At 34.7% G+C, this 12,965-nt stretch overlaps 1 protein-coding gene and 1 long non-coding RNA gene across 2 annotated transcripts; both read right to left on the bottom strand.

The window, feature by feature from the left end:
• Window positions 1-215: 215 nt before the first annotated feature.
• Window positions 216-4,134, bottom strand: LOC133172364 (uncharacterized). Its single transcript, XR_009718932.1, has 4 exons — window positions 3,991-4,134; window positions 2,652-2,849; window positions 1,134-1,222; window positions 216-273 (listed from the first exon to the last, which is right to left on the bottom strand). It is a non-coding gene; the product is annotated as an uncharacterized LOC133172364 (long non-coding RNA).
• A 2,940-nt stretch (window positions 4,135-7,074) lies between these two features.
• LOC133204647 (uncharacterized) lies at window positions 7,075-9,001 on the bottom strand. The gene is made up of 2 exons (XM_061340400.1): window positions 8,943-9,001; window positions 7,075-8,125 (listed from the first exon to the last, which is right to left on the bottom strand). The coding sequence occupies exons 1-2, from the start codon at window positions 8,999-9,001 to the stop codon at window positions 7,075-7,077; spliced, it is 1,110 nt and encodes a 369-aa protein (XP_061196384.1).
• Between the last annotated feature and the right edge of the window lie 3,964 nt (window positions 9,002-12,965).

Genomic DNA, 12,965 nt, shown 5'->3' with positions numbered 1-12,965 from the left:
CTTTACAGAGTTAATAAGCCATGTAAACAAAATACATGTATTTAGAATTCATTGTCAACCACTTTTAAAATTGATCAATATCATTTCAACCAGAGGATAAAATCATTCAAAATTGATCACCATATTCTGGATTCAATTACATCAGTGTCTGCTAGCATGTGTTTCATTCTGCTATTGTCCTTCTTTAATCTTCTGACTGTAAGTACACAAATAAAGGTCTCAACTGGAATCTTAAGGCAGTGCTGATGCTGTCTTCTTTCATAAATGCGTGATCTAGATTAAAAAAAAAAAAAAAAATTTTTACCAATTCAAAGATTATACATTTATCACATTGGTCTGTTCTTGTATTAATACTCAAATCTAGTAGCTTAATATCTGCACAAAAGGCCTATGGACCATGATGCTCATCTGAGACATATCAAATGAAGATGAAATATGACCATAAATTTAAACCAAAAGACCAAGAAATGGGAGGAATTCCACATTCTTATTCACAAATCATTCATGCATCCACCCTTATATACTGATTTGACATTGTCTACATATATTTTTCACAAAGAAAAATAATTGTACCTAATATTATGACTTCTATTTTTGCAAGACTCTGACCTAAAGAAGTTAATTATCTGAATCTGCAAGTTTTTGCATATTAGATTGTAACTGTGGCCATTTAGTCTAACCATTCTTTTGAGATTGTTTTCCTTCCAAGATGTTCAAGTTGGATGATTTATGACCTCAGTCATGGCACTTAACCAAGAATTTCAAATTCACTAATTATCACTTAAATTCTTGAAGAAAAATGCAGATATCATTCAAAATCTTAAGCCATCCTGCCCCATTTGAGAAATAAATTCCACATCCAATTAAAAAACACTGAACATCCTCTACACATACATTTAAAATGTTCATTATGGAATTAAATGTGCAAAAAGTGAAGCATTCTGCCAATTAATCCATCATTTCATCCAATCAACTTCTTAAAAAAAAGATTTTAAAATTTCATTGTGGACAGAGGGGATGCATTACTTAAATAATGCATGTATTGAATCTTTATCTATATATGCATTATCATTCCATATATTTACAACAAATCAACAATTTTACCTTATTACCCTGTCCAACTTAACAAGTACCTTTTAAAGGGCTCCTTTCCTCATCCTTCAAGTAGTTTTAATATCCACATCCACACTGATTTAAAAGCTTCTTTAACTGTCATAAATACCTAAAAAAAACAAACAGAGTAAAATATTTAGGCATTTGAAATAGTGTGTATTATAATACTTTACTTTATATACTTTATAATGCTATGATTACTACATAAAGGAATTGTCGCCCACATGGCACAGTGGTAGAGTGTCTGCTCTAGAGTCGCAAAGTAAGGAGTTGATCCTTACGTCGTAGGTTTGAATCCCACTGTGGGACATGAAGACCGGTCCTTCAGATGTGACCGCATAAACCGAGGTCCCGTGTCACAATAGGTGCTGGCACAAAAAAGATCCCTCACAGCTCAATGGCCGTAAGTGCCGAGTATAGGACAAAATTTGCAGCTCTCCACTGGCAAGTGGTGGCGTCTCCATATGAGTGAAAAATTCTCTCAAGGGACGTTAAACAACATACAAAAAAAACATAAAGGAATTAATTCAAGTTAATGAAGGTCATGTTTATGAACTTTATTAAGCAATTGTTGACAGTAGTTAATCTTGTAATTGTCTGGATTAAAAAGCTATGAAGTGACAGAAAGCATTTACAATTAAAATATTCATTTGTGCTTTGTACACTTTGAATTTTTCATTAGATATGCCGGTACACACTACCAGTACTTTACTGTACATGTACTAAAAAACTGGATTTTTCTCAAACTATATATATTATCTTCTTTTAATTACATTTAGAGATTTAGAGGGACTTGAAAAGATTTGAAAAGAAAAAAATCTAACATAATGATATTTGTTTAAACATTTTAAGTAATAATATATCTGTCAAATTTAAAACAAAAAGGATTAATAATTACACAAGGCCCATGGCTCACCTGAATCACCTTGGCCCTGCCCCCTTTTTTATCATGAAATATTTTATTTTTTACCACCCTTCCCCTATGGTCTTGCTTTGAACAATTAACCTTCAATCTGCACTACCTAAGAATGCTTGTATACATTTTATACCATTCTAATCATGGCCCTGGAGTTCTTACAGATTTTCCCATGTAAAATAAAATGTAAAAATTGTATCTCTATTGTGGCCCTACCACAGTTCCCTACCCTCATAACCCTCCAGGACAATGATGTTAACAAATCAGTGCTACATGTATATCAGGTAGCTTTCATGTCTGCAAGTCTGTCTTATTGAAAAGAAGATTCTGAAGTTACCCCATCATACTTATTTATTACTAGTATTTCCCTTTTAGGGAGCATTGCCCTTCATTTGAACTTTAATCTTCTTCATTCAAGAATACTATAATTGTGCCAAGTTGGTTGAAATTGTCCTGGTGGATCTGAGGAAAAATTACAAAGATGACAACAAGGGCAACAATACTCACAATGAATACCAGTACACCAATACACAACAGACAAATTTCAATCAGAAACTCCCTTGAGCCTCTGGCCCTAGGGACTTTATTTTTAACAAATCTTTCATATGTACATTGAAATTACCTCTGTATCTGATGTGAGTGGGATACGTCACTTGAACTAAGGGTTTTCTTAACAGTAAAATATATCTGACTTGTGCTGAGGCATCTTGTAGATGACCGATTGTCTAAATCTATGTACCACAACTGTGTTTCAAGATAGAGGTATGGTGCGATCGAGGTGCAGCTCCAGAACTCTGTGAAATAACATTGCTGTAGAGACCTGAAAGTTAATTATGCTCAATGTTAAAATGTTATCAACATGAGGGCAAAAGTTGTACAACATAAAACCCTTTGATATAACTTGACAGTCAAGATCTAATAAAAATAATGTCTTTTTGATGCTAGATCCATTATGATATCATAATTTTTTTCTCTACTTTATGGCTATAATAACTATATGTAGAAAATGAAGCATTTTCATGGATTCAATTTGAATCATGTCAAAAGTAACCATTTTACCTATATACATGCAGTTTAATATCATTTTAAAGCAGAGGTGATGAAAATATGGGAAAAAACGTTTTCTGATTTTCTGAGAGACTGCATGTCAGCAATCTTGATACATTTCTTTGGTCTGAGGTGGAAAAGGAAACTTCCATACCTATACCTGATTTTCTTCATTTTTCATTGAAAATGGCAGTTTGAAATACAGATATGTTTCATCGCTAGCTGAGTTTACCTAAAAGTTTTGTCCCAATACACCTTAATTTACCGAGCTATAGTTGTAAAGGATCATTAAAATATTGAATTCATTTCTAAAAGGAATCTTTCGTTTACTATAAAATCTAGACCTTAATAAAATCTGTGAAATAGCACATGAAAAATCAATACCAGAAAAACAAGCTAACTGTCAGGATTTGAACATGTTAAAAATAATCTATTGATCGTAATCTTAATTGTGCTCTTCATTGCTGTGTAAAAGATTATTTTCCTTTTTATTTACTTATATTACTACAAGCACATAGCTACATATACAGTCAAAACTCATTATAATGAACTTGATAAGATCGAGAAAAAACTTCAAGATATCCAAGGATTAGAGATATCGAGGGTAAAATACTTAAAGAATAAGTAGTTGGGACTTCCAAATTACTTTGACATATCCATGGTGTTCTAGATATCAGTGTTCCAGATACCGAAGTTCAACTGCATTTATCACTAAAATCTTAAAATGCATACAAGCACACAGATTCAGGTGGGGGCACTAGCCCCTCTAAAACAAAAAAAAGTGTTTCAGATATGTTTTATACATATAGTTTTCACTTTCATATCAAATGATGTAATAAAGGTAAAATTAGAGTCATTTATGTCAAAATAAGGTTCTCTAATTGCTTATTCTCGTGAGCTTCAGGGGCTTTTACCCCCACCTAACACTGTCCTTGACCTTCTTGGGATATAAGTTGTCTCGAGACCCCTCCCTTGCTAAAAGTGCCTCTCTTACTAATGGAAAATCCTGCATTTGTGCCTGTAAAAGTCAATTATTTTAATGAAAACTCAGATAATGATAAGTAATACATGTAATGCGGATTGTAACAGCTGTGAGAAACATCTTTTACATTCAAGTAATCATATTCTCTTCATAACACTTTGTTCTGCTGCTGGTTACCGTACAATGCAAATATCTAATTTATTGTAAATATTAAAAATATTTTGGTGCAAAGCTAATTAATTAATATGGTATTAGATATAGATGGGATATGGAATTTCCAGAATATTAAACCTTACCCCTCAACAAAGAAACTAGAAAATCGTTATATATTGAAAGCACAATGTCTGCAAAATGTCTCAGGTTTAGAAATAAATTTGATAACAATTAATAATACATAAATTAATTAGAATATGAATCTTTAATTCTTTAAAATATGAGAGTCATTATGATCTAGTTTTGAGTTTACCAGGCTTTATCACATTTTTGTTATATACCTTTAGAAATTATTTACTATATAAATTCATCCTAAAAAAGTTTAACATTTTCAATGTTTTATTGAGCAGTCTGTCGAAAATCGATGTTTGACCGCAGAGTGAGATATTGGACCTATCGATTAAATATTCGACTGATGTGTCAGATAACTCTTATTTGCATTTGTTGGTGTTTGACAGAGGCGAAATAGACCAAGTTAAACTGCAGTGCGGGTAAAGGAAAATTACATCATAGAAGCCAGAATAAGTTACATGTATGTTAATGAAATAAAGGGTATAACAAAACATTATAATTATTGACTGTGTTCTCAGGCAGAATGCATTTCGTTGACCTTCAAACCAAACTGTCTGCCTTCAGCCTAATGGCCTCAGGCAAACAGTATGGTTCGAGGGTCGACAAAATGCATTAATTTTGCCCAAGAACACAATCATGAGTCAATAAATGTATAATGTTCACTGCATTATGATGTCTCTCTGCTGAATATCATGTGAACAAGTGTGCATAGTCTGGAGTAAGCTTTAGCTAAGCAACTAAAATATTACTATATAATAATTTTTCATTTATTTATTTAATTTTTGAGAGAGAGAGAGACCAGTGCTTATTAATGTGTGTTCACAGCTGCATGATCACTTGACAGAGATGTTAACATTGGCCACTTCTTGCAATTTTTAATGTAACACTCATTTTGTATTCATTTAAGCATTTTTTTTACACTGTTATTCATATTACATGCAATCAACTGAGAAATTGCATTTACCAGTATAACTGTGTGTATCAGCTGTTGCAAAAATTAAAACAGACTATAACATTTTCTGCACATTGAATCAGTTTTCCCTTTTTCAATACTGTGGTAAAATATTTCACAACACCAAGAACATCATCAATTATTTTAGTATCCTAGAGTACCCATAAATCGTCCCCTTAAGACAATATGCGTTATAGGAACGGGCAGCACGTGCGATTTAATAAACTTTTTTCTTGATCATCATTACCATCAACCTACTTATCATGTGTGCCTATCATTTTTTTTAATCGTACCTTGTTGAAGACTTTTTGATTCGTATTCAAAATGGAGTATTCTATATGTCACAGTTGTAATTAAATTATTATTATTATTATTAAATACTAGTATATGCTTTGCGAAATATTTAATATCGTATTCCGATTGGCGCGCATAGCCAATCGAATACAACCGGTTTTGCAGGTATGTGAGAGCCATGTGCGAGTGTTTTGTTTTGTACAGGTGAATTTCTATTTTTAGCATTCCTATACGTATGACTGACCAGTGACCTACCATGGACCAATGGATTTCACTATACTAATTTATATGCATGTTTTTACTAACTCGTGCACTATATAAAGTAGGAAACCCGCCAAATTCCCCACCCCAAGCTTTTGTGCCTTTACGGTGAGAGATAACGTAACGATTTGTTATGCCTTAGATCGATTCAATCGATGTGTATTATTTATTCCTGATTTTAATACTGGATGCCTGGTAAGATGTTCATTAATCTTGTAATTCATTTACTTGTTAAATATAGGTAACGATCTTCTGGCAGTCGTATTAATATCTTAATTACCCTTACTTTTCGTTAACGTTTAAATGTCTTTATGTTTCGTGTTTGTCTTTGTCTTTTGTTTTGTATGAGTGTTGTGAGTGTGTTTTTCTATTTTCTAGGTTTTTTTTTCTGTATCCATAATTAAATAATTGAAGACCGAACCAGTTTTGTTTTCACTGAATAAAACAAGACCCTGACCCTGTGACATATAATATATTTACTAATTGACGTCATACCGTATTTTCGTTCCTCTGGAATTTGATAAGGCCATGCCTACTGTATGATATGTTTCTCGTTACTTTTCAAGAAAACTTGTATGGGGAAAAAATCAAAGAGGTAAATAAAGCTTACACTGGTGTATTTTAGACAAACTTGATGAATAATGCATCAGCAAAGTAGATTAAATAGATCAATAAATGCACAATTCAAAATTTCATAAAAAGTTAAATTAATGTTTTTACATTTCAGATTTTTTTTATTTACAGTGTGGGCATAAAAAGTCATCCCCTCTCCTGATAACCCGTCTCCCAGCACAGTCTCCTAAGTGAACCCAGTGGAAACACCTGTCACACTGTACCCACTTGGCAAATGAAATGAATACACTCTTTCTCACTTCATCCGGTGTAAACTGTTTACACACACAGCATTTATCTTTCTCTGATATCTCCTCTTCATCTGTATCTGAATCTGTTAGAACAGTTCTTGTATCACTGTTACGGTTACCAGATGTACTGGGTCCAGCTTCTTGTGAGTCAGTATCAACTTTCTTGGATACTTTTCTTTTGTTTTGTTTCTTACTTGGACATGACTTACGTTTCTTTGGACATGTAGGTTCTTGGTGTTCTACGATCTGTTATGAACTTCTTCCTCGGTTATACAGTGACCTGAAGTTTAATATTTTTGATAAGGTGTTTCTGCTCTTCACCTTTTTCTCAGATTTTATCTTCTTTAAGTTTTCAATTTTGTCACTGAAAAAGTCCCCTGCCATATATAGTTGGTGTATCTTGGCCCTGTGTGAGGGGAATGCGCCCGCTGTCTCCATCTTCAGTAGTCTGCACTTCTTGGGACTGGATTTCATCTTGCTGAAGTTGGAATGCTTGAGAAGGAAGAAGATAATCCCTGTTGACTGCATTCTCATTTAAAGGATAAATTCCTGTTTTTCTAAAAGCTGCCTGTAGATTTTCCACAGTAAGTGCTTTTGTATATGATCTACATGCAATTGAACATATGTCATACTTAGAGATGACAGAAGACAAAGCCCTGGTTTGTTTGTAACATTCATTGTTGTAGATCCTGTGGAAGGGCCCATAACATCCAACATCCAGAGGCTGCAAAAAATGACTGGTATGGGCAGGTAGAATAAATAGGATGATGTTGTGTTGCCTCGCCCAGTCAACCAAACCTACTGAGACATGTGATTTGTGGCCATCTAGAAGTAAAAGGATAGGTTCTCCTCCCCTTCCTTGTGCATACTTAAGAAAGTGCTCCTCTAGATATTTTCGAAATATAGTTGAATTAGACCATCCAGTCTCTGATACCGTACCATCTGCCCCAGGAGACTTTCCGGTCAAAAACTCTGGGAGCATTCTTGCTCCTGCAAAAACAAAGTATGGTGGAATTGCTGTACCCGCAGCGCTTCCACATCCTAAAATTGTGGTGGTGGATGACTTTTGGGACATTACTTCTTGGACAATAAGGTGTCGTCCAGCAACTACTGCTGGTGGGGAATGATGTTGCTGAATCCCCTTTTCGTCAACATTGAATATCAAATGGGGCTTATCCTGAAGATTGTTTTTATGTATGACTTCCTGCAGTTCTTTGAAGTAAGAAGTTACTGTCTCTTTGTTACCTGCTTTTGCTCTCTGAATCTCCATGGCTCTTGGCTTTACTACACGAAGTTCCTCCCACCTGGACATGAATCCCTGGTACCACCTCAGAGTCAGTGGGTTATCTCTGTTACGTTTCCCCAAACTTCTTACAAAATCATTAGCCAGGTTCACAACTTCTTTCCTGGTACTGTGGTTTCATTAATATTCGTGGGCATAAATTTTCATGGATTTAGTAAAAATCACAGTTTCGAGGATATGTAAATTCGTCGATAATGGTCGTACAAAAAAATTGTCACCTTTTCATTTTTTCTCTCTCCATTTGCTTCAGCGGGAACCTTCACGACATTTACAATGTTAAGAGTACGTTAATATTTAAAAGCAAATAATAAAAGGTGAAAACTCTTAATTTATTATTTATGTCTTACTCATCTGTATTTTAAAAAATCTTCAATCGTTTACAATGTAGTATACATGGTATAACAATAAAGGGCGAGGAATTCCAAATACCGTCTGCGAAATGGCAGGACTTCTGCAATATACATGTACCCGTTCTTATTGTGCAGTTGATAATTCATATTGGACCGTTAGAATTTTTGAGAATAACAAATTTTACATATTATTTACACCTGATTATCATCCTTTTGGGGGTAACACCGTTGATTGGTATATACACCGCGTTGACATATCTACGTGTTGTTTGTTTATCTGCGTGCAGAATATTTAAACATCTTGACTCAAAACTGCAAGATAATTATCTTATAGTATTTCTTATTTTTTTCTTAAATATTCTTAAAATGATAAAATACGTTTATAGAGTCAAATTGTTGAGGGAAAAGGGGGGGGGTCGTATTTATTAAGGAAAATCGAAATAAGCTTTTCAAAGGTTTATCATAAATCAAATTGGAGGCACCAAACTTCGATGAACATCTGATTCCGTGGATCGACTCAACAACGAAATCCACGAAAATTGGTGTTCAACGAATAATGATGAAACCACAGTATACCCATAGCCAAACTGAGCCATTTCTTTAATGTGGTCTGCCAGTCTTGACTCCTCTTCCATACTAAATATAGGAACTCTGCCTGATTTAACAGTATCTAACTTGATCTGCAGACATGTATTAAATCTTATCCAATATTTATCTCAAAGTTTGATGCAAAAAAAAAATATGGAAAACAGAACAATTTGTTGATTTTCAGTCACAGCTGTAAAGCCCCCTCCCCTTCCCAGTCTCCAAATTATACAGTCTCTGACATTGCGATAATCTGTTATAAGTCAGTTGGGATGTTGCACTCCTGACATTTTAAATGCATCATTTTTGGGCATGACTTTTTTGTGACTTGAGATATTTGGCAAGTATTAAGATAATATCAAAAGACAGAACTTCATTCTAATTGCCTGTATTTTTAGTGCAGGTTGATAAATATTGTCTGGTCATTTTTTTAATTCACTCATTTTTCCATGAAAAATGTTCAAAGAAATAAAATTTTGTAAACAGAAATCATATTGTTGTTTACTTACATTGGAAAATATATACCTTTGTTTAATATGATGTTAAGAATACCTTAATCTATTCCTAATTGTGTCGTTCACAGTAGATTTCCGTTTATTTTACATCAAAGTGCACATTAGTCTAACTGCATATGAACTACCACGGAATTTAACCTCTACAGTGAGTAGTGTTTTGAGCCTCTTAAATATAAAACAATTGCTAAAAATGAAGTGTTACTTTTGTGAAGAATTGCAGAAAAATGTACTCATAATTTCATTTGTATTGACGATACCTTCAACAACTGTGCAATCTGCAGAAGACCATAAGTTCATTATGTTCGAAAATTGAAAAATTGACGACCCGTTCCAGCAAACGATCTATAAAGGAGGGATTGGAAATCTATTTATGGGAGGCTGTGTGCGCTTATATTGACAAAAATCATTACTCACAGAGTGTGGGGTGATTTGGTGGCTTAAGAGGATGAAAGTCGAAATCAGCGACACGTGAATAAAGTTCAACTTACCTAAAGCCTCAAGTGAGCTTTTCTGATCACCCATTGTCCGTCGTCCGTCCGTCTAGCTGTCCGTCCGTCTGTAAACTTTTCACATTTTCAACTTCTTCTCAAGAACCACTGGGCCAATTTTAACCAAAATTAGTACAAAGCATCCTTGGGTGAAGGGGAGTTTAAATTGTTAAAATGAAGGGCCAAACCCCCTTACAAGGGGAGATAATCAAGAAAAGACAAAACTAGGGTGGGGCCATTAAAAAATCTTCTCAAGAACCACTGGGCCAGAAAAACTTAAACTTATATAGAAGCATCTTGGGGTAGTGTAAATTCTTAATTGTAAAAATCATAACCCCCGGGGGTAGGGCGGGGACACAATAGGGAATCCAAGATTTACATTGAAATATATAGAAAAAATCTTCTTCTCAAGAACCACTGGGCCAGAAAAGCTGAAACTTATGTGGAAGCATCTTGGGGTAGTGCAGATTCTAAATTGTTAAAATCATGACCTCCGGGGGTAGGGCGGGGCCACAATAGGGAATCCAAGTTTTACATTGAAATACATTAGGAAAAATCTTTTAAAATCTTCTCAAGAACCAATGGGCTAGAAATGCTGAAACTTATGTATCCTTTGGTAGTGTAGTTTCTAAATTGTTACAAGAGGCCCAAGGGCCTTGAATCGCTCTTCTGATAAACTGTACAACCTATCACTTCTATTTGAAGCCTCTAAGTATCCTGTATATTTAGATATAGCCTTGAAATTCCAAAGGTAGGTCATCATGATCTGCATTTTAAATAAAACACCCTGAGAACCCAGGATGATTCTAAGCCAATTAGTACCTGGGAGTAGGTCATGGTGACCTACTTATCACTTGTAATTCTCTGAGGACCCAAGATGCATCAACTGACAAAGTTTGATGATTCTAAGCCAATAAGTACTTGATATATTTAAATAAAGCCATAAAATTTCAAAAATAGGTCACAGTGACCTCCAAATCAGTCGACTAACTCTGCGAACCCAAGATGCATCAACTGACAAAGTTTGATGATTCTAAGCCAATTAGTACCCGAAATATTTAATTATAGTCATATAAAATGAAAAGTAGGTCAGGGTGACCTACTTTTCAGTCGACCTACTCCGAGGACCCAAGATATATCAACTGACAAATTTTGATGATTCTAAGCCAAATAGTACTTGAAATATTTAATTAAAGCCATAACTTTTCAAAAGTAGGTCATGGTGACCTAGTTTTCAGTCGACTCCGAAGACCTAAGATGCATTAACTGAAAAAGTTTGATGATTCTAAGCTAATTAGTACCCAAAATATTTAATTATTGTCATATAAATTGAAAAGTAGGTCAGGGTGACCTACTTTTCAGTCGACCTACTCCGAGAACCCAAGATGCATCAACTGACAAATTTTGATGATTCTAAGCCAAATAGTACCTGAAAAAAATATTAAATACAGCCATAAAATTTCGAAAGTAGGTCAGAGTGACCTACTTTTCAGTTGTTGTACTCCGAGGACCCAAGATGCATCAACTGACAAAGTTTGATGATTCTAAGCCATCTAGTGCCTGAAATATTTAATTAAAGCCTTAAATTTTCAAAAGTAGGTCAGAGTAACCTACTTTTCAGTCGACCTACTCCGAGGACCCAAGATGCATCAACTGACAAAGTTTGATGATTCTAAGCCAATTAATACCCAAAATATTTAATTAAAGTCATAAATTTTCAAACGTAGGTCATGGTGACCTACTTTTCAGTCGACCTACTCCGAAGACCCAAGATGCATCAACTGGCAAAGTTTGATGATTCTAAGCCAATTAGTACCCGAAATATTTAATTATAGTCATATAAATTGAAAAGTAGGTCACGGTGACCTACTTTTCAGTTGACGTTTTTCGAGGACCCAAGATGCAACAACTTACTAAGTTTTATGATCATAGGCCTTAAAATGTCCAAATTATGCTTCTAAAACGCTTTGAAATCGAATGCCTGCAAAGTTCAAAAAGTAGGTCACGGTGACCTACTTTTTAATAAATATGTTTTATGGCCCCAAGATGCATCAACTTACAAGATTTAATGATTCTAAACCTCTCATTATTCGAATTAATGACCTTAATTGTTTTGAAAAAGATTAGCCATCAAATTCAAAATGTAGGTCAAGGTGACCTACTTTTTAGTCGACGTACTCTGAGGACCCAAGATACATCAACTAACAAAGTTTGATGATCATAGGCCTTAAATTGTTCAAAATATGCCTCTTAATCATTTTGGAAAAAATGGCCGCAAAATTTAAAAAGTAGGTCACCGTGACCTACTTTTGAGTCAACATGATATGACGTCCTTAGATGCATCAACTGACAAGATTTGATGATCCTAGTCCTTATAGTAAGCAAAATATCAACATTTTAATAAAATGTAAGTTTTGGTCAACTTTGAAGTGACCTTGAGACCACACCCTTTGCCCCTGGGTGATGCCTTGAACAATTTTTATCTACAACATATCCTCATCCTTTTGTGTAAGTTTGGTGATAATCTGCCCAGTGGTTCTTGAGAAGAAGATTTTTTAGCAACCAGTACTTTTGTTTCTTTTTTTCTAATTATCTCCCCTTGTTAAAGGGTTACATCCCTTGTTTTAGTATAAACGGGAGCCCTTGGGCCAAGGATACCCTGTGACAAATTTGACAATAATTGGCCGAGGGGTTCTTGAGTTTTAGCCCATATTCTAAAAAGTTTGCGTACACCGCACAAATGGCCATAGCATTAGCTCTTTGAGCCTTTGGCTCAGAAGAGCTAAAAATCATGACCCTGGGGTTAGGGTGGGGCCACAAAAGGTATTACAAGGGGGCAAAGTCTGGTGAAAACCGCAGGGCCAAAGAATACTCAGGTGAGCATTTTGGCCCATGGGCCTCTTGTTTCAAATTAATTTTACATTGGTCATAACTTTTGAATGAGAGAAGATAGGGCATTAAGATGTACATTACCTATGACAACAACTTTCAGAAAGATATATCATTTTTGA

Source organism: Saccostrea echinata, unplaced genomic scaffold, assembly GCF_033153115.1.
Source record: "Saccostrea echinata isolate AGI-Se365-2 ecotype Australia unplaced genomic scaffold, CSIRO_AGI_Sech_v1 ptg000054l, whole genome shotgun sequence".
Lineage (NCBI taxonomy): Eukaryota > Metazoa > Mollusca > Bivalvia > Ostreida > Ostreidae > Saccostrea > Saccostrea echinata.
The sequence above is the reverse complement of the archived record's forward strand: the minus strand, read 5'-3'. Positions and strand labels throughout refer to the sequence as shown.